The following is a 25,645-nucleotide window of genomic DNA, read 5'->3' on the forward strand; positions in this document are numbered from 1 at the left end:
AGAAGAGCCAATATTTTCATTGGAATTTTATTTTTTAATTTATTTTTGGCTTGCCAGGTCTGAGTTTCCCAACCAGGGATCAAACCCAGGCCCCCTGCAGTGAAAGCACAGAGTCCTGACGACTGCACTGCCAGGGATTCCCCCTGCATTGGAATTATAGAATTTACTAATATGTTGATGGCTTACCAGCATATGTCTTACATTTATTTAAATAATTTTTCTTAACAACCTGAACATACGCCATCTTAGAAATGATATGATAGTTTTAACTCACCAGTTTGACAAACACATCAAATACTGTACAAGCTACTGATTTGATTTAATACTCTGTATTAAAGCATCAGAAAATAACCCACAATAGAAGAGACTAGCGTTCTCGCTCGCCGCTCTCCTTTTTGCTGAATTTAATTGTAACATATGTATTAACAAAATAGATACAGGACATAGTGATTTGATAGTTTTGGAAATCAACTTCAGTTTTATTTAAAAATTATATATTTCTGATTGATTTGTTATGGTTTTATGAATTAGCAGTAATAGAAATTTTAGTTTTATCTGTAATAAGAGACTGCTATAGCAGTCACACTGACCCATTGAAAATAATTAAAAAGTTCTTTTCAGTATAACCTGTTCTATTTTTTGGTCTCTGGCTTTAGAATAGAAACAAAGGAATCTTAGGAATTCCCTGGTGGTCCAGTGGTTAGGACCCTGCACACTCGCTGACAGGGCCCAGGTTGGATCCCTGGATCCCTGGTCAGATCCCTGGTGAGGGAACTAAGATTCTGCATGCTGCATGGCTCGGACAAACAAAAATAAAATATACATCATTAAAAAAGAAAGGAATCTTTTTCTCTGAGAATTGTGATAAATTTCTTAAGCAACAAAAGTCTCAAGTGGAATTCTATGTATCCTTAAACCCACAATGACAGGTGAATGGACATGAACATACAGGAGTAGGCTAGATACAGACATACTACAGGGGCATGAAATGAGAGCCGAGAAACTGCTGATGCATCCTGAAGTTACAGTGTTTGAGAACCCAGAAATCATTTGTATGGAATTCCATGTTTTTATAAAATCTTTTCTGCTTTTGTAATATAAAGTTTCCTAAAATCATTTTTTTTTAAGAGGGCCAGGTATTAACAGGGAAAAAGTTAACTTTTTGTAGTTAGTTTATATGTATATGGTATGTACATACAGACATTTGTTTCTTTTTCTCCTGTATCTTCTCTCCTCTCGTAGTGAAGTTATTCGAAGTCATTGAAACTGACAAAACACTCTACCTAATCATGGAGTATGCAAGTGGAGGTAAGGCATTTATAAATTGTTTTTCTTTCGTCCCTCCCTTTTAGAAGAATATGCAACTGCACTGCCCATGTAGATAAAGATAGAGTTTCATGTAACCTTCAGAATCATAATACACTAGGACGAGAATCAGAAGAGCCGATTCCTAGCAGTTCAGTGGTTTGCTGTTAAGCGTTTCATTGTTATCATCATTAATCGATAATATGCAAATAGTTGGATTTTTTTTATGGTATAACATAAAGTTTACCATTTTAACCATTTCAGGTGTACGGTGCTATGGCATTAAGTACGTTCACATTGTTAACCAATACCATCATCCATCTCCAGAACCTTTTCATTTTCCCAAAATGAAACTCTGTCCCTATTAAACAATAATTCCCCGTCCTCCCTCCTTGTAGCCCCTGGCAACCACCATTCTGCTGTCTGTATGACTTTGACTGCTCTAGGGACCTCATATGACTGGAATCGTACAGTATTTGTCTTTTTTGTGACTTCCTACGTCACAGTGTCCTTCAGGTTTATCCATGTTGTAGCATGTGTCAGAATTTCCTTCCCTATTAAAGCAGAGTAATATTCCATTGTTTATAGCACATTTTTTTTATTCCAGTACTTGAATTTTCAAAAGCATCAATGCATTAGCCTGTTTGAAATAAATGTGTACTGCATGTTGGATGGATTTCTTTATCAGATTTTTACATCAGTTGTGCCCCTTGTTTCCCAAGGCCAGAAATGGTGGTCACAGTGTATAGGATTAGATTTCCTTAAAGATTAAAGACTAGTAATTACTTGCCTATAAGGATATATAAAGGTAGACATTTTTATGAAATGAATGTATATAGCTGTTCTCTTTCACAGAGATTCTTATTTTAAGGTTTTGGCTAGGCTATGCTTGTAGGTTGTGGACCACGCATGAACTTTCATTGTGAAAGGCAGAAGCTTTGTTGCTTGTGTTTTCCCTGCCTCTAATACAGTGCCTGGCACATAGCAGGCTCTAAGCAAATAAGAATTGAGTTGAATTAATGAAATTTTAATCTACTAGCGACATGTTCTGTTTAACTCCACAGTATAGATTTAATTGTTTTGATTATAGTAGAGTTTTATTAAACAAACCCTTTGATCCAGAATGTAAAACCTGGAGACAGAAAGTTGAATCACAGCCTCATTGTGATGAGTTGACCACTAAATAAAAGATTGTAAATCTGTTGTGGGCAGAGCAAGCGCACCCCCTACACCACTTTTTCATACTCCTGATTCATTATTTGGAGAAGGAAATGGCAACCCACGCCAGTATTCTTGCCTAGAGAATCCTGTGGACAGAGGAGCCTGGTGGGCTGCTGTCCATAGGGTCGTACAGAGTCAGACACGACTGAAGTGACTTAGCAGCAGCAGCAGAAGCAGTTCATTATTAGTTGTGTGCTTCGTATTTTAAATGTGTGGTTTGAGATTTTAGTTGGGATTTTCACAGTTGAGGAGTAGTAGGAAGAGTTGAATTCAGTTCATGAATTGTAGAACCATGAATCTGTATGGAGTTCCCGTGCTTTCTACTCCTCTTACAGTTCATAATCTTCTCCTTTATGGAGCCTCTACAGTGCACAAGTGCTTTTTTCTCTTACTTGATCTCCTCTGACTTTAACAATGGGTCCATGATGTGGCCAGGCAGTGAGTGAGGAGATGGAGGCTAGGAAATACCCCTGTGGTCATGTTACCAGGCCTGGAGCCCGAGCCTTCCAATACCACATAGCCTCTCCCGATTGGTCAGTCAGTCATGGCTTTCTGTTTCATCTTATTTTAGGTCACAGGGTCATAGCAGTTGCTCTGTATTGGAGAAGTGTCCATCCCGAAAGGATCGGCTCTGGAAAGGACAAACATGGAGTCAGTCTAGCCAGTGCCCCTCATTGGCAGTGTGACCTTATAAGTTGCATGTCTCTGAACTACTCAGTGGACATGGCCGCACCGTCCTCCTTCGAGGCCTCAGTGCCATTGCTTAACATGATAACAGCACTGATCAGTGGTGGTTTATTGGCTTGGACCATTTGTTTTAATCAGCTCAACAAAGCACCTTCTGTCTCCAAGGCAGCTGTTTATTGTTGATATGTTTGCCAATTTGAACAACAAAAGTTTCATTAAATTGGCTACCTACTCCTCCCTAGCCTCATATTCTTCAGTTTTATAGAATCATAGAATTTTAGAATTGGAAAGAATCTCAGAAAGTCATCCAGGGCAACTGCCTAGTTTTTACAGATGAACATCTGAAAAGTTGGTCTGGTGCCCATGGTTTCATCACTGGTTATAGTGACAGGACCTGAACCAAGGGCTTTCTGAACTGTCTTGACATGGGTGGGGAGAGCTACTGTTTGCTGTTTTTTCTACTAGTAAATAATATCATGCAGAGATTTTTAATTTAGTTGCTTACCCTGAGTGCTAATGCATTTTTAATGGAGCGGGGGGAGTCTGGGTTGTATGCCTGGTTTATAACAGTGATTGTGAGTATGACTTTATGGTTCCAAAATCTCTTAACAGGTTTATATCGCATTGGAATCCTAAAATATTTTAAAATTACATTGACATTATCTGTGTGACTGTACAACTACTGGGTTTAATCCATAATTTTTTTTTTAAGTCAAAACTGTTCCATGTGGTATGCACACATCTTTGTTTTTTCACTTTTTAACCACTTGTTTTGACATATTTTTTTATTCTGCAGATAGAATGGCATTCTTGGAGAAAATACTGACATTTAATTTTATAATTCACCATAGTTAAATGTATTGCATAGTGTAAATTAACAGTATGTAATTCCTTTCAAAAGATCATTATGCAATCAGTAATAACTTGAAAATATTTATGCCCATTTATTATTTTAAAATTTATTCAGAGTTAGGGCCGAAAGTTCAAAAGTCAGAGATACTAATGTACAGTTCAGAATAAGGTTTTCCTCAGAAATACTTAAGTTCTGAAACTAAGCTTTTTAAGTATCAAAATGTTTCATTTGACAGTTGACTACAGTATGCACTCCCTCACAGCAGTCGGCACAGTGCTTACGCGTGCACACGCGCACACACCCTGTTCCTTTCCCCTGAGTTTTCTCCACAGTACGTTTTATCATCTGATACACTGTATATTCATTTATTTGCTTATTATCTGTCTACCCCCTCCTGAAATGTAAACTCCGTGAGGAGAAAGACTTTGCTCTGTTCACTTCTGTATTTCCCCAGAGCCAAGAACAGTTCTCAGCAGTTAGTATACTCTCAGTAATTATTTGTTGCATGAATGAATTTAGGAAATGCTTTTCTGTCATAATCCTATAGTGAAAACACCTTCTTTGAACACAAATAACATTTCCATTTTAACTTTCAATTTTCATTGCCAAGTTTTTACTAAAGCATACTGGAAACAAAACCTTTAAAGTAAAAGTGTCACAATTGAAATATATGAGAATTTAATGTTAAGGCTTTTCTATAACTTAAAAGATTTTATCAATAAACTTCTCCTATAGTTAAGGCTGGGTTAGTTCAAATTCCACATATTTCTGTTTATCTTCATAACTGCATTTTAAAAATTAAAATTACAGCATTGCTAAAAGTGAAGCATTTTTAATTTATGGGAAAGTTAATGCTCAGAAATAGGCCTTCTGCTTACTTTTATTTTTCTCAATTATAGGTGAAGTGTTTGACTATTTGGTTGCACATGGAAGAATGAAGGAAAAAGAAGCAAGAGCTAAATTTAGACAGGTATGGATTATTGCACGTTTAGTTTATTGATTAAATAACATTATCTGGCTTAAACCCTGAAGCAAACAAGTGTTTGCCTCTATAAATGTCATAAGGTGCATTGGATGAAGCAGGGGTTGGCCATTCAGTTCAATGCAACAAAATATTAATTTATTAAGTGCTTTCATGCCTAAAGCACTGTGCTAGAGGCAGCTATGAGTTCTGTTTCTAGCTTTGTAATTGGAATTATAGTCCCACTCTTAATCTTAGTTGTTTGACAGTTGAGCCTTAAAAAATGAGTCTTTGAGCACTTGGTGATTGCATTAATTAAAACTGTTTCCAATTTTTAGCAAAAGTGTTATAATCTCAAAATTCATTATCGGTTTTGTCTTACATAAGCCAAAACCAAACAGAACTTAACCTGTGAATTAATGACTTGTCTTCTTGCTTTGTCTCTGCCCATTGCCTTAAAGAGACTCATTTTAATACGTAGGTTTTGAGCATAAATGTGATATAAGTCTCTAATAAAGGTAACTATTGATTGATCCTTACCCGTGAGTATTGGATTAAGTCCTTTACCTCCATTAATGTAAATCTTGCAGCAGCTTTGTCAGTAAAGATCATCATAAGTAAGTGAAGTCACTCAGTTATGTCCGACTCTTTTTGCAACCCCATGGACTGTGGCCCACTAGGCTTCTCTACAAGTCCATGGGATTCTCCTGGCAAGAATACTGGAGTGGGTTGCCATTTCTTTCGGATCTTCCCAACACAGGGATTGAACCCAGGTCTCCCGCATTGCAGGCAGATGCTTTAACCTCTGAGCCAGCAGGGAAGCCCAAAAGATCATTGTGCTCATTTGTTAAAGATAAGGAAGCTGAGGCACAGGAAGATTACATAATTTGCCCAAAATTTGATGCCTGGCAAGTAGCAGACCTTCCATTGATTCAGAGCCAGGACCTGTGATTCCAAACTAAAATTCTTAATCGTTATGGTGTGGTCTTACTTAGAGTAGGCATCAGCAAACTCTTTCTGTAAAGTGCCAGATAGTAAATTTTAGGCTTTGTAGGCCATACAGTCTTTTGCAACTATTTAATTCTGCTATTGTAGCGTAGAAGCAGCTTAGACAATATCTGGATGAATACACTCATATGATTGTGTTCCCAACAATACTTTCTTGGCAGAAACGAGTGGTGGGCCATATTCAGCCTACAGGCCATAATTTGCCCACCTCAGATTCAGGTAAAAGGAAGGGCAGGTACTTTATTATCTAACTATCCTCCCATAGTTTGAAGTTCTGTATGTAAATGGCAGTATAGCCTCATTTCTTTTAGAAACTTAACATTTTTGTTTTATTCACATGTAAGGTTGTTAAGGTGGAAGTATAGGTAGGAGTCTTTAAGGGTTTCACAATATTTATAAAGGCAGGTTTAACTGATTTTCAAGATTTTGATCTGCTTAGTCTAGTGTTTACAGATAAGGACTTATAAATAAGTGTCTTAACTTTTGCTGTTGCTTAAATTTACTTTTAAAATCTTAAGACATCCTAATGGTACTTTGAATTAAAACCTGTTACATATCAGACTTTAACCATCATTTAACTTTTCTGATCCTCAGTTTTTCTAGCTCTAAAAAGAGGAAGTTCTCTTTGATTAATTCTGAAGTCCTTTCCAGTTTTGATACCACTTTATTCTGTGGTCTATGGAAGGAAGCTCAAATTTCTCTTTGTTACAAAACAAGTCTGTTTGGCCCTTTCCGTATCTGTACTCTTAATTTTTATAAATTGGCCACCTGAAAATCAAGATTTTTTTTGCCTCATAAAACTGGAATTCCTTCCCACTCAGATGAGTGTGACTTGCAAGTGTTTATGTGAGTGTGATTTATTGACTGTGAGGGAAGGGCTCCTGCCAGCCCTCGTATCAGATGTGAGTCTGGACCTTCTCCAGGGAAGCAGTGTGGTGCTCCGATCTCTGGCTCCTCTCTTCTTTCTTCACCCATTTTCTAGGTAGGATCTGACTTGTCAAAGGGACTTGGACATTTATCACTTTTTATTTGTATTTTTTGACCATGCTGGGTCTTCATTGCTTAGCTCGGGCTTTCTTTCTCTAGTTGTGGTGAATGGGGGCTACTCTTCCTCGTGGTGCTCGGGCTTCTGTTATTGCAGAGCACGGGCTGCAGGCTTGCCAGCTCAGTAGTTGTGGCTCAGGAGCTTAATTGCTCCACAGCATATGGGATTTTCCCAGACCAGTGATCGAACCTGTGTCTTCTATATTGGCAGGCAGATTCCCACCCACTGTGCCAGGGAAGTCCTGTCACACAGCTTTTTATCTTAAAAATTTCCAGCACAGATTCTGAAGTATGTAGTTGAGGAATCTATTAGTTGGTCTAGGAAAGATAGTTTATGTGCTTTCACAGTTAATGCCTTGATTTACAGTGCTTATAATTAATGTCGGCTTTTCTCCTTGCCACCGTGTTTCCTTAAGTCCGCTTGTGTAAACCTGGAAAGGTCAGGCATGATATTGGTACCTCCACTTTTCTGTTTCTAATTGCCATGCTTTCCAAAAGGTTTTGTTGTTGTTTTATTGGAGGATCCAAAAACTTAAGTCCTCATTACTTTGACTAAATAGAAAGTTTTCCTGTTTACAGCGAAGACAAAGGTATGCCACACACACAGAGTACACTGTGCTTCATCTGTTTTCTGCCAGAAATAAGCCCTTCTTTCCATATTCATCAGCAGATGGTCTTTCCTCTTCCCACCTCCTTCACCACTCTCATCCTAATCACTGTTTATGCTGCTTTAGTTTTTTCTTTCCAAAGAAGAATAGATTCCTGGCTCCATCTTCTTTCCTCGCTCTTCCTTGATGGGTTGCTTGTGTTGCTACGTCTACTTTTTCATGTGTGACTAGAAGTGAATTAGGCTTGCATTCTTATTTTAACCTGAGACTCAACCTAGGTTCTCAGCCTTCCATAGAAATAACTACTTTTACATTAAAAGCAGAATGTGAAAAAGCAATCATTTAAAGTTGAGTACTTCCAAGTTGTTGTGGCATTTGCACTGTTTGGAGGTAAAAGAAGAGAAATTCTCTTTGAGAAATGGTACGAAAGTGTCACATCTGGTTCAAAAGTAGAATTTGAAAATAACCTATGAGAGAAATCTGACTATGGGGGCAGGGGGGTGGGGGCGAAGAGACAGGGAAAATTGGATCAGGCAGAAGAAGTAAGATAAAATTGTGTCCTCGGCAATAAACCTGTTCCTTTGGGGAAACAAATCTATTTCACTTTCCCAGTTCTCATGCTGCCAGAATGGAGCAGCGTCGTTGCTAACAGATGCTCTAGAGCTGGTGTCTTGGCCACAGGATTTGTGGGCCTCTAGATGACTGTGGGAGAAGGCAATGGCACCGCACTCCAGTACTCTTGCCTGGAAAATCCCATGAACGGAGAAGCCTGGTAGGCTGCAGTCCATCGGGTCGCTAAGAGTTGGGCACGACTGAGCGACTTCACTTTCAGTTTTCACTTTCATGCATCGGAGAAGGAAATGGCAACCCACTCCAGTATTCTTGCCTGGAGAATCCAAGGGACAGAGGAGCCTAGTGGGCTGCCGTCTGTGGGGTCGCACAGAGTCGGACACGACTGAAGCGACTTAGCAGCAGCAGCAGGTGACTGTGAGTGGGTCTAATCTTCGTATTCACTTTATAAAGTAGGAAGCTGCTTAGTGAAGCCTTGACTCTGGCATCCTTCCCAAACCCAGCCCAGCGTATCCTTGCTGCTTATTTTGAACCAGTATCAACCAGGAGATCAGCCCTCTCTGAGTTTTTGTGTCCAGTATAGTTAGGTGCATGTTGCTTACAACTGAAAGTTGATGATTTGGAGAAACAAGAAGTATTTTCATTATGGCCCCACTTTTGTATGTATATAATCATATATATTTAAGTACACGTACATAATACCAAAGTAAAGACTTGAAGCAAATACACCAAAATAACGGGAAATGTCATCTCTGATGGTTCAGTTCAGCTCAGTTCAGTCGCTCAGTCGTGTTACACTCTTTGCGACCCCAAGAATTGCACCACGCCAGGCCTCCCTGTCCATCACCAACTCTCGGAGTTCACTCAGACTCACATCCATCGAGTCGGTGATGCCATCCAGCCATCTCATCCTCTGTCGTCCCCTTCTCCTCCTGCCCCCAATCCCTCCCAGCATCAGAGTCTTTTCCAATGAGTCAGCTCTTCGCATGAGGTGGCCAAAGTACTGGAGTTTCAGCTTTAGCATCATTCCTTCCAAAGAAATCCCAGGGCTGATCTCCTTCAGAATGGACTGGTTGGATCTCCTTGCAGTCCAAGGGACTCTCTCAAGAGTCTTCTCCAACACCACAGTTCAAAAGCATCAATTCTTTGGTGCTCAGCTTTCTTCACAGTCCAACTGTCACATCCATACATGACCACTGGAAAAACCATAGCCTTGATTAGATGGACCTTTGTTGGCAAAGTAATGTCTCTGCTTTTGAATATGCTATCTAGGTTGGCCGTAACTTTCCTTCCAAGGAGTAAGCGTCTTTTAATTTCATGGCTGCAGTCACCATCTGCAGTGATTTTGGAGCCCCCAAAAATAAAGTCTGACACTGTTTCCACCGTTTCCCCATCTATTTCCCATGAAGTGATGGGACCGGATGCCATGATCTTCGTTTTCTGAATGTTGAGCTTTAAGCCAACATTTTCAATCTCCTCTTTCACTCTCATCAAGAGGCTTTTTAGTTCCTCTTCACTTTCTGCCATAAGGGTGGTGTCATCTGCATATCTGAAGTTATTGATATTTCTCCCGGCAATCTTGATTCCAGCTTGTGCGTCTTCCAGCCCAGCGTTTCTCATGATGTACTCTGCATATAAGTTAAATAAGCAGGGTGACAGTATACAGCCTTGACATACTCCTTTTCCTATTTGGAACCAGTCTGTTGTTCCATGTCCAGTTCTAACTGTTGCTTCCTGGCCTGCATATAGGTTTCTCAAGAGGCAGGTCAGGTGGTCTGGTATTCCCATCTCTTTCAGAATTTTCCACAGTTTATTGTGATCCACACAGTCAAAGGCTTTGGCACAGTCAATAAAGCAGAAATAGATGTTTTTTCTGGAACTCCTTTGCTTTTTCCATGATCCAGCAGATGTTGGCAATTTGATGTCTGGTTCCTCTGCCTTTTCTAAAACCAGCTTGAACATCTGGAAGTTCACGGTTCACGTATTGCTGAAGCCTGGCTTGGAGAATTTTGAGCATTGCTTTACTAGCATGTGAGATGAGTGCAATTGTGCAGTCGTTTGAGCATTCTTTGGCATTGCCTTTCTTTGGGATTGGAATGAAAACTGACCTTTTCCAGTCCTGTGGCCACTGCTGAGTTTTCCAAATTTGCTGGCATATTGAGTGCAGCACTTTCACAGCATCATCTTTCAGGATTTGAAATAGCTCAACTGGAATTCCATCCCCTCAACTAGCTTTGTTCGTAATGATGCTTTCTAAGGCCCACTTGACTTCACATTCCAGGATGTCTGGCTCTTGGTCAGTGATCATACCATCATGATTATCTTGGTCGTGAAGATCTTTTTTGTTCAGTTCTTCTGTGTATTCTTGCCACCTCTTCTTAATATCTTCTGCTTCTGTTAGGTCCATACCATTTCTGTCCTTTATCGAGCCCATCTTTGCATGAAATGTTCCCTTGGTGTCTCTGATTTTCTTGAAGAGATCCCTAGTCTTTCCCATTCTGTTGTTTTCCTCTATTTCTTTGCATTGATTGCTGAGGAAGGCTTTCTTATCTCTTCTTGCTATTCTTTGGAACTCTGCATTCAGATGCTTCTGTCTTTCCTTTTCTCCTTTGCTTTTCACTTCTCGTCTTTTCACAGCTATTTATAAGGCCTCCCCAGACAGCCGTTTTGCTGTTTTGCATTTCTTTTCCATGGGGATGGTCTTGATCCCTGTCTCCTGTACAGTGTCACAAACCTCAGTCCATAGTTCATCAGGCACTCTATCAGATCTAGTCCCTTAAATCTATTTCTCACTTCCACTGTATAATCATAAGGGATTTGATTTAGGTCATACCTGATTGTCTAGTGGTTTTCCCTACTTTCTTCAATTTAAGTCTGAATTTGGTAATAAGGAGTTCATGATCTGAGCCACAGTCAACTCCTGGTCTTGTTTTTGTTGACTGTATAGAGCTTCTCCATCTTTGGCTGCAAAGAATATAATCAATCTGATTTTGGTGTTTACCATCTGGTGATGTCCATTTGTAGAGTCTTCTCTTGTGTTGTTGGAAGAGGGTGTTTTCTATGACCAGTGCGTTCTCTTGGCAAAACTCTATTAATCTTTGCCCTGCCTCATTCCGTATTCCAAGGTCAAATTTGCCTGTTACTCCAGGTGTTCTTGACTTCCTACTTTTGCATTCCAGTCCCCTATAATGAAAAGGACATCTTTTTTGGGTGTTAGTTCTAAAAGGTCTTGTAGGTCTTCATAGAACTGTTCAACTTCAGCTTCTTCAGCATTACTAGTTGGGGCATAGACTTGGATTACTGTGATATTGAATGGTTTTCCTTGGAAACGAACAGAGATCATTCTGTTGTTTTTGAGATTGCATCCAAGTACTGCATTTTGGACTCTTTTGTTGACCATGATGGCTACTCCATTTCTTCTAAGGGATTCCTGCCCGCAGTAATAGATATAATGGTCTTCTGAGTTAAATTCACCCATTCCAGTCCGTTTTAGTTCGCTGATTCCTAGAACGTTGACGTTCACTCTTGTCATCTCCTGTTTGACCACTTCCAATTTGCCTTGATTCATGGACCTGACATTCCAGGTTCCTATACAATATTGCTCTTTACAGCATCAGACCTTCCTTTTATCACCAGTCACATCCACAACTGGGTATTGTTTTTGCTTTGGCTCCCTTCCTTCATTCTTTCTGGAGTTATTTGTCCATTGATCTCCAATAGCATATTGGGTACCTACCGACCTGGGGAGTTCCTCTTTCAGTATCCTATCATTTTGCCTTTTCATATCATTTTCCTTTCATTTTGCCTTTGATGGTTATAAAAGCATATTCTTGTATGTACTTTCTGTATTTCCTAAAATTTTTATAATCATATAAAACTTTAATAAAGCTTATAAAGTTTTAGGATAAGAGTCTTGAAAGTTGGTAGTAACTGTTAAATTTCTAGAGCAGTTATTTAACAGTGCCAATCAGGGAATTCCCTGGCGGTCCAGTGTTTGGGACTTGGCACTGTCACAGCTGAGGACCCAGGTTCAATCCCTAGGGTTGGGAAACGAAGATCCTGCAAGCTGTGCTGTGCAGCTGAAAATAATAGGAATAATAACAGTGCTAATCCCAGGAGTAATCAAAAGTTGGCTAAATAAAAGGATATCATTTGCTAAGTGTAGAAGAGATTCTTATTGATAAAGCACATAATAGTTTTAATAGTTTGTAGTTCACATGCATTACAACATTCATTCTTCCATTTTAAGAAAGAGGACACTGGTCATTAGAGAGGTGAAGTCATTTTTGCTGCCCTTGAACCTACATTAGCCAAAAGGAGGAGAGTGTTGTCAGGAGCGGATGGCAGAAGAGAGGCAGCCTGATGACACACCTGGTGCGGAGGGTCTGCCGCTGCCGGCTGGGCTGTGAGCTGATAGCGTGGGCGTGGAGAGCCTTCTGATTCTGGGCTCTGGGTCCCAGTGGTTTGCTGGGCCCCAGCACCACACTTAGAAATAACTGGAATGTTGAGGGACAGGGCCTGAGAAGAGACTTTATAGTTAAAACTGGAGAGAACAGCCTCACCTAGCTCTTCTTGCACTTACCCCTCAGTCTCTCCAAATTGAAAGGTATAAAGCATAAAGAAAATTATCTGTAGAGATCTACACAGCCGTTGAAGTGCCCACTGAGTGCTTTGCGTATGTGGACATTAGAGGCGTTTTTCTGTCTTGACCGTGAGTCTGCGTCGGTGACGGTTAATGGCCTTGCCTCTCTCCTGTCCAGATTGTGTCTGCAGTGCAGTACTGCCACCAGAAGCGCATCGTTCACAGAGACCTCAAGGTGAGCCACGTGCCCTTACTCGTGTACGCTTTCCTTGTGTGTGTTCAGCTCCTGCTGCTCACGACACAAATGAGGGATACATTAGATTGTGTTAGTAAATTTAGAAGGAATCCTAAGGTTTAGTTTCCATTTTAGTTAAAGCAGCTTATTGTTGGTCTCTGGAGAAAAATCACCCACCACCCAACAGCTGAGCACTCCCAGAAATGCACGCTTTCCCCTGGACAGCATGCTGAGTGCTGCCCTCACCCTTTTCTGTCTCCCTAGTCAGCATTCTCTCCTATTAACAGCAGCGGCTATTTGAGACCGACTGCACGGTTCTCCGCCTTTGCCCACATTCCTGGCATAGGCTCAGGTTTCCTACTGCACAGAGAAAATAGAAACAGCAGGCAGAAACTCCCTGTTTCCCAGCAGGCCCTCAGCTTAGCTGCACCTGCATCCACCCTTGACCTTTCAGAGTTTTCCTCTTGTCACAGGACAGCACAGCACTGCTGCTGACCCCTCTGGTGTTCAGGATCTGTGTCCCTCCCTCCCAGGCTGCTTTGCTGTCTCCTCCCACCCCTCCTTCTTCACCTCCTGTCTCTGCTGGCGCCTCAATAGCAGCATGTGTAAAACATGCTTACATCCACACCCTCTTCTACCTAAGAACCTCCCACCCCAGTTCTTCTTCCCAATATACCCTTTTATTCTCTTCACCTTTACAGCCATTTTTCTCTAAACATTGTCTAGATTCTTTGTTAACTTGGTGATCACTTCTTCTCTCTCCTCACATAACTGTTGTTTACTGATTCGCTTGTTCCTCTGTTCACCCACCCTTGCTGCATTCACATTCACTCCATCACCTCTGGTTTGCTAACCCCCAGATCTGTTCCTGCACCCAGAGCTCTCTTCCAGGACTCAGTGTCCAGCTAACAGAAGGACAGCTCCTCAGCAACCCCCAGGCAGCTTGATTTAGCACGTTAGATACCTAAACTCTCCCTTGCTAAACTTAAATTTGTATTTTTCATTGTGGCGACTGATGCACCCCAGGTGCCTCTGTCTCCTTTGCTCTGACGCCACCTCGGTCCTCAGGTCCCTGCTGCTGCTCCCTGCGTGTTCCTGAGTGTGATTTTCTCCGTCCCCAGTGTGATTTTCTCCGTCCCCACTTGCACTGTCCAGTTCTAGTCCCCTTGTGTCCAGGGCCGGATCACTGCACTAGCCTCCTGCCTGGTCCTCCCTGCTTCCAATTTTGCCTCTTTCCTACACTGCAACCAGAATGGTCCTTTAAAAACACAAATAAGATTGTTGTGGGACTTCCCTGGAGGTCCACTGGCTAAGACTCTGGGCCTCCTGCATTCGGTGCCCAGGTTTGATCCCTGGTCAGGGAACTAGATCCCACATGCTACAACTAAGACCCAGCACAGCCAAATAAGTAAATAAATGTTTTTTTAAAAAACCACACACACAAATAAAACTTGTCATTTCCCTGCTTGAATGACTTCTCAGTGGCTTCCCATTGCCCTTAGGATAAAAAGCTAAACTTCCTGAATATAAGTCGCTTCAGTTCAGTTCAGTCACATAGTCGTGTCCAACTCGTTGCAACCCCATGAATCGCAGCATGCCAGGCCTCCTGTCCATCACCAACTCCCAGAGTTCACTCAGACTCAGGTCCATCAAGTCAGTGATGCCATCCAGCCATCTCATCCTCTGTCATCCCCTTCTCCTGTTGACTCATTGGAAAAGACTGTGATGCTGGGGGGGATTGGGGGCCGGCCACCTTCGCATGAGGTGGCCAAAGTACTGGAGTTTCAGCTTTAGCATCATTCCTTCCAAAGAAATCCCAGGGCTGATCTCCTTCAGAATGGACTGGTTGGATCTCCTTGCAGTCCAAGGGACTCTCAAAAGTCTTCTCCAACACCACAGTTCAAAAGCATCAATTCTTTGGTGCTCAGCTTTCTTCACAGTCCAACTGTCACATCCATACATGACCACTGGAAAAACCATAGCCTTGACTAGACGGACCTTTGTTGGCAAAGTAATGTCTCTGCTTTTCAACATGCTATCTAGGTTGGTCATAACTTTGCTTCCAAGGAGTAAGCGTCTTTTAATTTCATGGCTGCAGTCACCATCTGTAGTGATTTTGGAGCCCCAAAAAATAAAGTCTGACACTGTTTCCACTGTTTCCCCATCTATTTCCCATGAAGTGATGGGACCAGATGCCATCATTAGAGGGAACTGGAATGCAAAAGTAGGAAGTCAAGAAACACCTGGAGTAAAAGGCAAATTTGGCCTTGGAATACAGAATGAAGCAGGGCAAAGACTAATAGAGTTTTGCCAAGAAAATGCACTGGTCATAGCAAACACCCTCTTCCAACAACACAAGAGAAGACTCTACACATGGACATCACCAGATGGTCAACACCGAAATCAAATTGATTATATTCTTTGCAGCCAAAGATGGAGAAGCTCTATACAGTCAACAAAAATAATACCAGGGGCTGACTGTGGCTCAGATCATGAACTCCTTACTGCCAAATTCAAGTCGTTTAGCCATTTGTAATTCAGCCATAGCCGTGTCCGCAGCCCTCTCTACCGTACTCTGCCTTTCGGTTTCTTGAGCAAACCATGTTCTGTCTCACCCTCTGGGTTTTCAGACCGTTACTGTGCTTGAAATCCCTCACGTTGACACATCCACTGCCATCACCTAATCCTCGCAGTGGTTCAGTCCATCTGGTTAGGAAGCCAGACCGCACCTCTCAGTGCCGGGCCCACCACTCCCCTCTTCTCGGTCACAGCACTGGGGGCCTGGAGTATAGCTGCAGGTTTTTCCTCCCCTCCCTTTGTAAACTGTGAGCTTTCTGAGGGCAGGACCCTGTCTGTCTGTGCATCCAGACACTAATATAACACCTGGTGTATAATTGCCTAAATGTCTCTCAAGACAAGCAGGCATGACTGTGATCTCTGTCTTAAATGAAGTTTAGGATGCCCCTGTTCTCAGTAATAGCCATTATACACCTTATTTAGCAGTGTTTGTAAAATGTGACTGTCCATTTAAAAGGATACTTAGAAGGATCTGTTTTTTAAAAGCCCCTTATTCTTAGCTGAATAAGCTCTTCCAATATTGTTTTGTCATGAACATTTGCTGTTTAAATTGGTGCTGGAATTGATCTATACAGTTGGGCCCCCATACCCCCAGGTTCTGCATCTGTGGCTTAGGAGGGCTGGCTGGCTGGACCGTTTTATATGATGGTGGAGGATGGTGTCCACGGTGCCCGAGCCAGTGCCCTCAGAAGACCGAGGGACCACTGTACCGTGCACCTCTTGTTGGTGGTTAATGCTAGAACATTAGGTATTCTGAATTATCTTTTTTTTTCTCTCTAGAAAGAATGTTTTCTTATTCATTAGGATATATTAAGTTTATATCATTACAGAAAGGTTTTATGAAATGCCTAATTCTCTCACAGTTCACTATATTTTTTTGTTAAATTTCATTTTTGTCTTGATGTTTTCCCTCTAGGCTGAAAATCTATTGTTAGATGCTGATATGAACATTAAAATAGCTGACTTTGGTTTTAGCAATGAATTTACTGTTGGCAGTAAACTGGATACGTTTTGTGGCAGTCCTCCGTATGCGGCCCCAGAGCTCTTCCAGGGCAAGAAATACGATGGGCCGGAAGTGGACGTGTGGAGCCTCGGCGTCATTCTTTACACTCTAGTCAGCGGGTCGCTCCCCTTTGATGGGCAGAACCTAAAGGTATATGAAGCAGTTTCATCCTAGTTCTTCAAAAAGCTTAAAGGATTTTGTCAAATGATAAGAGTTAACGTGTCAGTGTTGTTTCAGTGGGGGAGTTGGGTTCTTTTTTAACCTAAAAGTTGACTTAGTAGTTTTCTTTCCTCTCTACCTCCCCAAAGGAACTGAGAGAGCGAGTATTAAGAGGGAAATACAGAATCCCTTTCTACATGTCCACAGACTGTGAAAACCTTCTCAAACGTTTCCTGGTGCTAAATCCAATAAAACGAGGCACTCTAGAGGTAATCACATAAGTGGAATAAAGAACAACAGTGGAGAGTCTTTAAACGTATTTTTAGAATTTTGCTTAGTTTGTATGCCATATTGAATACTATCCTGGGTTTTTTGTTTTTTTTTTTAAACAAGATTGAGACATTTTTAAAAAGTTATCGTTTGAACCATAATTGATGAAATGTTGAGAATAAATTTCCCTAAATATTGTGATTATCAGAATGCTTCATTTATACTGCTAACGACCCAGTTCACCTTTCAGCAAATCATGAAGGACAGGTGGATCAACGCAGGGCATGAGGATGATGAGCTGAAACCGTTCGTTGAACCAGAACTGGACATCTCAGACCAGAAAAGAATAGGTAATTACTCTGTGCCTGCATGCTGGTGTATGTGCAAGTAACATACTTTTCCCTTCACTTATATGTGTACACCTAAGACAGGGATGGGCTTCCCTGGTAGCTCAGTCAGTAAACAGTCTGCGTGCAATGCAGGAGACCCAGGTTCAATCCCTGGGTCGGGAAGATCCCCTGGAGAAGGAAATGGCAAATTGCTCCACTGTTCCTGCCTGGAATATCCCGTGGACAGAGGAGCCTGGTGGGCTACAGTCCATGGGATCACAAGAGTGGGACACAACCCACCAAAACAGGGATTATAACTGGGATAAATGTAGGTTACATGAAGCAGCTAATATGTTTTGTCATATTTAGGAAGTTATCTGCAGGCCCTGTAATAGTACTCAGTAACTCAGAAATAAGCCAACTGCCCATTTATGTTAGAACAATGTGTGATCTTTTCAGTCAAATGAAGGAAATTAGTTTACCCTGTAATGTAATGATTTCTTAACCAAAGGAAACCTATAAACTGTATTATGCCCTTCTTTTAGATATTATGGTGGGAATGGGATATACACAAGAAGAAATTCAAGAATCTCTTAGTAAGATGAAATATGATGAAATCACAGCTACATATTTATTGTTGGGGAGAAAATCTTCAGAGGTAAGTATAACCAGATAAAAATGTATAATATCCTTTTTGTGAATTATTAGCTCATGTAATAATTAGTTTTGGGTTTTTTTAGTGTGTATAACATTGATGATATTTTTAAATTCACCTTCAAATGACTTCAAATTACCTTCAGATTTACCTCCTGTGACTATTATGAGCTACTATTTTAGCTTTAAGAGAATAAACTTTAATTAACTTAGCTTTTGTTAAGTTAACCTATGTAGTCAGTGATACTTTTAAAATGGTGTAAAGTATCAGATGAAATAGAGCATTTTTAGTTTTTTGAAAAAGCCTAGAAGGACATAAATATCTATCCTTGTGTGAATTTTTCCAGTAGTCAGAAAAATACTATTGCCTGAGTTTAGGGTGTCTCTTTTGTACACTGTGGTTTTTCTCTCTAAATGAACAATTTGTAAGAGGTTTGTGTGTTATGAGAAGTTTAGTTTCATAATAAACCATTTGGGCTCGTGTTGTGGTTTGCTCTGTTTTTCTCATTTTCTCTTAGCTGGATGCTAGTGATTCCAGTTCTAGCAGCAATCTTTCACTTGCTAAGGTTAGGCCAAGCAGTGACCTCAACAACAGTACTGGCCAGTCTCCTCACCACAAAGTGCAGAGAAGCGTCTCTTCAAGCCAGAAGCAGAGGCGTTACAGTGACCACGGTGCGTAAGTTTGAGATCGTTCCAGCGTGTTCCAGGCCTCCCGTTAACCAAGAGGCCTCCTGACATTGCCAAGCATCCTTTTGCTTATGGCCTCCTGGGGTTAAGGTTGCTTGATTGCCCTTCTTAGCATTTCTTGCAAAGCAGTCCTTCGTACACTCAATGTACCAAGGTACACTCAACTTGGTACACTCCTTGGTACACTTAGTCTTGGGTTGACAAGGCCTGGCTGGGTAGAAACCTGAGCCACATGGGAATTTATCAAGCACTTGAATGGAGAAAGTGATTTTCAGTTTTGTCGAAGTTAAATTTATAAAGCCACATGTGGCCAGTGGCTACCACCATGGACAGCACAGCCCTGGAAAATGTATAGTACACCAGTTTTGCCTTAATTGGTTTAAATTTTTGACTCATGTCATTCTCGACCACACTCTTAACTGTCCACGTGTCTAAACACCCTCACTCTTACATTTTCACCATAGAGTCAATCTTTCGTGAGACTTAGGACCCAAAAGGATGCTTACCACACGTGCCAATTATTCTGCCTTCAAGGCAGTCCCGTTTGTTGGAATCCAGAGACTCTAGCAGATGTGCATTTATTCACGTGTTAATTCCTTTAATTCCAGTGCACAAATTTATGTTGGCCTAGTCCTGACTTTTAAAAATACATCCTCACATGGAATCCTCGTTCATTTCTTTGTTCAGTTCACTTCCCTTCCCTGGGCTTTGTCCTCCTGTGTTCTTCCACCTTGAGAGCTGGCACTTAGAACTGTACAGAGTATTCCAGGTGTCTACAGCTTTGGCTTTGTGCCGAAAGTGATGACTGTTTGCTTGGTTTCCATTTCTCTTCCTGCTGCCAGTGCCTCTGTGTGGTTTAGGCTGAAGCAGCACATTGTACTGCTTACTGATGCTGTCAGTAAGCTGTCTGCACGTCTGCTGTTTTCCAGGCTGAAACTGAGAGCTCAGAGCCTGTCTGATGCCAGAATTTTGCAGATGGCATTTGTAAATCAAGTGTTGATCTGGGTCTCAGTCTTTTGTGTTCATATTCGTTGCTAGCAAGGAGGGGTTTTTCTGTGTACTAGGTACAGAGCAATTAGCGAAATGCCTACGTGTTGCTCTGAATTTAAATAAAGAGAATTGTTCCTAAATCCTGGAAGAAACCTGGTATTAGTTTTCTCACGTCCCTAATGACTGTCTTAGTAAGTTCATTCTTCCTTAAGCAGAATCTGTCTGGATTAGTAATGCCCTTTTCCCAGCTCAGAAGATTGTAGAGCTAAAAAGAGATCACCAAACCCCCCCGTACTGGCAATAAAGAAATAGGTCAAGATTGCTCACCAGGTTTTCTGGGGTTAAATGGAAGTGGAGTGCTCGCAACAGGACCCAGCACTCCTGGCCCTGGCTCGGGCTCAGCCCACTAGCCCACCACTGCCGCTGTCGCGCTGCTTGTGTGGTGATGGTCATCCTGCCTTCTTGGAGCCTTTAATACTAAAAAAATTCACAAAGGAACATATCAGGAAGTTCTGTACACAGATCGCAGACCCGATTCCATATTCTTTTTTACTCTCTTTGGGGATGAAGATAGTGGTCAGCAATAAAAGAAGAATTGATTATGCCTCTGGCACTGTTCATATAAGTGCTAAGAATGGGCTAGGTTCCAAGTACTGGGGTCTCGTAAAGCACATCCAGGTGCGGCAGGCAGCCTGGCCAGTCCAGCTCAGCCTCCCACCCTCATCTCTCCTCTTGTCCTCTAGCTCTCAATGCCACTGACTTATATATGCCTGCTTCTGTAAAATGGTAACAAATTTTCTTTGTGTTTTTCGTTTGGGTCCCCTGTGTGAACACCCCCCCCACCCTGCTGCCACGTGTGTATATTTTTTCCTTGGAAGGGAGCTCTTCATCAGATGTGTAAGGGATTCTTTTATTTAAAAAAAAATGCTGAAGACTCACTATTCTATTAATAAATGGTATTGGGGTAGTTGGTAGTGATCAGAAAAAAAAAAACTGCATCCATTTCTCACATCCTACACAAGGTTGGATTCCAATTGAAATGAAGATGTAAATATATATAAACAGAAACCAGAAAAATGTTAAAAAAAAAATGAGATAATTTCTTTGTAATTTGGACTTGTTAAGGTCTTTTCAACTATGGCCCCAAACACTAAAAGCCACAAAAGAAAAGACTTAAAAAATTTGACTACATAAAAGTCATATTTGGGGGAATTCCCTGGTGGTCCAGTGGTTAGTTAAGACTCTAGGCACTTTCATGGCACAGATTCAGTTCCTGGTTAAGGAACTAAGATCTGGAAAGCTGCGCAGTACACCCCCCTTTGCCCCTAAAAAATTAAAAAGGAACGGTTACTTTTTTGTGTGATATGAAACAACATGGGACACTCCTCAGCAATGAAAAGGAGCAAATTGTTGATAAATACAGCAATTTGGAAGGATCTTGGGGGAGTTACGCTGAGTAGGGGGAAGCAATCTCAGAAGGTTGCATTGACTGTATTCATATAACATTCTTGAAATGAGGAAATTACAGAGGTGAGAACAGATTGGCCAGATTTAGGAAAGGGACTTGTGGAATAGAGGTGGCTCTGAAGGGTTGCCCTCAAAATCCTTGAGACAGAACTGTTCTGTGTCGTGGCAGAGGGTGAACACATGAATCTGTATGTGTGATTAAAGTGTGTAGAACTGAATACACTGCACACAATGCAAGTAAAGCTGGAGTGGTTTGAAGGAATGAGGTCAGTGGGCTGTATCAACAGCCATCTCCACGCACAATCCCAAATCCTAAAATGAAAAGAAATTTTTTTTCTTAATCAAAATAATAGATGTTGAAAACAAATTGATATAGTAACCGTAAAGGTTTAGAATGTCATTGGATGTATCATGATAGTGAGAATAAAAATAAGTTTTAAGGGTAGTATCATCTTACATTTGGCTGATTCTTTGTTTTATATGTTAAAATTGCCAAACTGGGAGCTTAATTGTTCTCTTCCCACAAGTGAAATCAAATCTCTGTTCATTTTTAATTCATTTCCAAATAGATTTACTGTTTATATATTTATTATTTCTTGGTCAAACTGAGTGGCTTGTGGAATCTTAGTTCCCCACCCAGGAATAGAACCCGAGTCCTTGGCAGTGAAAGTGCAGTGTCCTAACCACTGGACTGCCCGGGAATTCTCTAGGTTTACCATTTAGATTTTTGTCCAAGAGGTAGCTTTTCTGTACCCCACTTCATCCTATTTTTTTATTGATTTATTTTTCTATTGAAATATAGTTGATTTGCAATGTTGTGTTAATTTCTGCTGTACAGAATGTATTTATGTATACTCAGTTATATATAAATATACACTCTTTTTTATACTCTTTTCCATTATGGTTTATCTCAAGATATTGACTATAGTTCCCTTTGCTGTACAGTAAGGCCTTGTTGTTTGCCCATCCTGTGTGTATAGTCAGAGGACAGTGACGCAAACTCATAGTCCCTCCCTTCCCCTTCCATCCATTAATAGACCTAAGTATATAAAAATCTTTTCTCAACATAAATGTTGAGCATTTGGTGCTGTGTCTTAAGATTACCACTGGACATTATAATGAACATGCAAATTACCTTGTTCATTTCCAAAATCCTTTGAACGCCAGCTCTCCTGTGTCATCACAGTCTCTGGATGATGTCCCTAAGCACCCTCCTGGGAGCAGGCGCGAGCTGCGGCACCCACACCCCATGCCCTCCCAGTCACTTGCATGAGGAACATGCTTTCCTCTGCTTGTGCTGCCTTTCCTCATCGACTCAAATTCCTGTTTATCTAGATGAGCATGAGTGCTTTAAAAAAGATGCAAGATAAAGTGTCAGAAGAAATGGCCTGTAAATCTGTACTGTCCTTTTCCAAAAGGTGAAGGCATCTCTTGTACAAAAAGGATGAGATTCACTCAGATGTACCAGGTGAAGCAGTTATTCTGCATGATGTGTGTGCATACTTATCTGTCCAGGAACACCCTGTGAAGATGTTTCAGGACAACTATATAAGCTTACTAATTAAAAAAAAGAAACAAAACACTTTTAGAAAGTTGGGGACTAGTAAGTAAAATTTTAAAATTGAATTCATTGCATAGGGAAAGCATACATGAATGGGAATCATCTTAGAAGATTTTACTGTTTTATATTAGATGAATATAAATCTTGGATCATCTTATAAAGTTTATTTTCATAAGATAAAATATAAAACTTTAAAAATATTCAGAAGATAAAATACTCTGAATTTTAAAAAGTGAATTCTTTATTTTAGCTGGACCAGCTATTCCTTCAGTTGTGGCATATCCAAAAAGGAGTCAGACCAGCACTGCAGACAGTGACCTCAAAGAAGACGGAGTTCCCTCCCGGAAACCAGGCGCCAGTGCTGTTGGAGGAAAGGGGATTGCTCCAGCCAGTCCCATGCTTGGGAACGCAAGTAATCCTAACAAGGCGGATATCCCTGAACGGAAGAAGAGCTCCACTGTCCCTAGTGTAAGTGTTGCTGGGCTGTATGACCTGCCTGGGAGTGTAGGACTGAAATGACACGACGTTTTGCTCCTCTGTTCTTCTCTGCCTGCAAAGCCCTGCCCCCTGGGCCCCTGTGTACAGTGTCACCATGTGGGGTCACTAGCTTTGTTGCAGATGTTTCTTGTTGCATGCACGCCACCCCACTGGATGAGATCCTTCATGTCAGGGGCTGTTTATAGTTACTCCAAAAATGTCTGAGAGATGGAAAGACCGCACAGTCTGACAGGAAATCAATAAAAGCAATGGTGACAGTGCAGACAGGTGGTCACAGCTGACGGATTCTGTCCAGGACACTGTGAGGTCTAACTGCAAGGCAGGAACACGGTGTTTGCCCAGCATGTCAAAGGGCTCTATCAATACAGAACATTGACTGAGCCCTAATCTTGTGCCAGGCACCCTGCCGAGTGCTTTTCCATGTGTCAGCTGAATCTTAAGGCAAAGAAATCAAAGAAAAGTTAGGTAATTGTCCAAAATTATACTACTGACCTAAATCCATCTCTTCATTCTTGCACTTAACAAAATCTCCCTAGAGATTAGGTAGTGTTTATTAAATTTAATCTGTTCAGTTTCAGAAACTTTTCATGGATTGAAATGTGTTCTCTGAGCTAAAAAAATAATCACTCTTCTTAGCACTCTACAGAATTTTTTTTACTTGTGATGAGAACTTATGTTTATTCTCTTCAGTTCAGTTCAGTCGCTCAGTCATGTCCGACTCTTTGTGACCCCATGAATCGCAGCACGCCAGGCCTCCCTGTCCATTACTAACTCCCAGAGTTCACTCAGACTCACGTCCATCGAGTCAGTGATGCCATCCAGCCATCTCATCCCCTGTCGTCCCCTTCTCCTCCTGCCCCCTATCCCTCCCAGCATCAGAGTCTTTTCCAATGAGTCACCTCTTCGCATGAGGTGGCCAAAGTACTGGAGTTTCAGCTTTAGCATCATTCCTTCCAAAGAAATCCCAGGGCTGATCTCCTTCAGAATGGACTGGTTGGATCTCCTTGCAGTCCAAGGAACTCTCAAGAGTCTTCTCCAACACCACAGTTCAAAAGCATCAATTCTTTGGCACTCAGCCTTCTTCACAGTCCAACTCTCATATCCATACATGACCACTGGAAAAACCATAGCCTTGACTAGACGGACCTTTGTTGGCAAAGTAATGTCTTTGCTTTTCAGTATGCTATCTGCTGCTGCGTCGCTTCAGTCGTGTCCAACTCTGTGCAACCCCACAGACGGAAGCCCACCAGGCTCCCCCGTCCCTGGGATTCTCCAGGCAAGAACACTGGAATGGGTTGCCATTTCCTTCTCCAATGCATGAAAGTGAAAAGGTGAAAAGTGCATTCCTTCTCCAATGCATGAAAAGTGAAAAAGTCGCTTAGTCGTGTCTGACCCTTAGCGACCCCTTGGACTGCAGCCTACCAGGCTCCTCTGTCCATGGGAGTTTCCAGGCAAGAGAACTGGAGTGGGGTGCCATAGCCTTCTCCTAGGTTGGTCATAAACTTCCAAATATACAATGTAGTATTACTAACTATAGTCACCATGCTGTATATTGCATCCCCATGACTTATTTATTTTAATAGAAGACTCCAAAAGTAATTTTGATAAGAATTTGCAGAGAATGAACAATTTTAAGGATATCCTGTAATCACATTTTCCCTGAAAGTTAACAGTGACACAGCCTTCCTCCAACCCTAAAGAAACCCCAGAGTCAGGATCCCATATTTGTGCAGCTCCCTTGTCCTGTCCTGGGGAGGGGCTCATACAGGAGCCCGGAGAGTCTTGTCTGCTCTGTCCGCTGACCTTGTGCTTCATCGGAATAAACACTGTATGGAAAGGCTTTTTATTTCGACTTCAATCGTCATTCCATAGCCCTGCAGTTTAAATCCAGCCTTAAAGAAACTTGTTCCTTGCCTTCATAACGTCTGTTCCTTTGGCTCTACTCATCAGCACATCCTCTTTTGAAAATATATCCCAAGCATTATTAGCCACTCATATTTATTTATAAAGGAAAAAAGTATGTTGCTTTAATTTTCTCCCATTTGTCTTCAGTTTCCTTATACACGACCTGCTCATGCTGTGGTAAAGGTGGCTCCTTTTAATCTTTTTTTTAAATTATCTAATAAAAGTTGTGCCGTGACTTTTGTTCTCCTTTTTTTTAAAATTTTGAAAGTATTTAACTTTTAAAAATTGATGTGAAGTTCACGTAAAGTTCCCCTACATACAGTTAACCATTTGAAGCATTTATTTGGCACATCTGGTGCACGTTCAGCCTCTGCCTCTCTAGTTCGCAAACACCGCAGAACGCCCTGTGCTCATTGAGGAGTTCCTCCCCAGTCCACCCTCCTCCAGCCCCTGCAGCCACTAACCTCTTTC

General features: G+C 41.4%; 1 protein-coding gene across 10 annotated transcripts in view; it reads left to right on the top strand.

Annotated features, from left to right (window-relative positions):
- The window catches only part of MARK3 (microtubule affinity regulating kinase 3), a 115,936-nt gene that overhangs the window by 73,740 nt on the left and 16,551 nt on the right, over positions 1-25,645 (top strand). For 8 of the 10 annotated variants that reach the window (XM_070358029.1, XM_070358030.1, XM_070358032.1 and 5 more), the window contains 9 exons: positions 1,243-1,308; positions 4,966-5,036; positions 13,018-13,074; positions 16,568-16,804; positions 16,963-17,082; positions 17,334-17,433; positions 17,958-18,070; positions 18,585-18,738; positions 23,022-23,239. In XM_070358029.1, the coding sequence (XP_070214130.1) occupies positions 1,243-1,308; positions 4,966-5,036; positions 13,018-13,074; positions 16,568-16,804; positions 16,963-17,082; positions 17,334-17,433; positions 17,958-18,070; positions 18,585-18,738; positions 23,022-23,239 (1,136 nt within the window). The remainder of the gene's footprint in view (positions 1-1,242; positions 1,309-4,965; positions 5,037-13,017; positions 13,075-16,567; positions 16,805-16,962; positions 17,083-17,333; positions 17,434-17,957; positions 18,071-18,584; positions 18,739-23,021; positions 23,240-25,645) is intronic. The other 2 variants (XM_070358031.1, XM_070358036.1) reach the window with 1 other exon arrangement.

Source organism: Bos mutus, chromosome 21 (genome assembly GCF_027580195.1).
Source record: "Bos mutus isolate GX-2022 chromosome 21, NWIPB_WYAK_1.1, whole genome shotgun sequence".
Classification (NCBI taxonomy): domain Eukaryota; kingdom Metazoa; phylum Chordata; class Mammalia; order Artiodactyla; family Bovidae; genus Bos; species Bos mutus.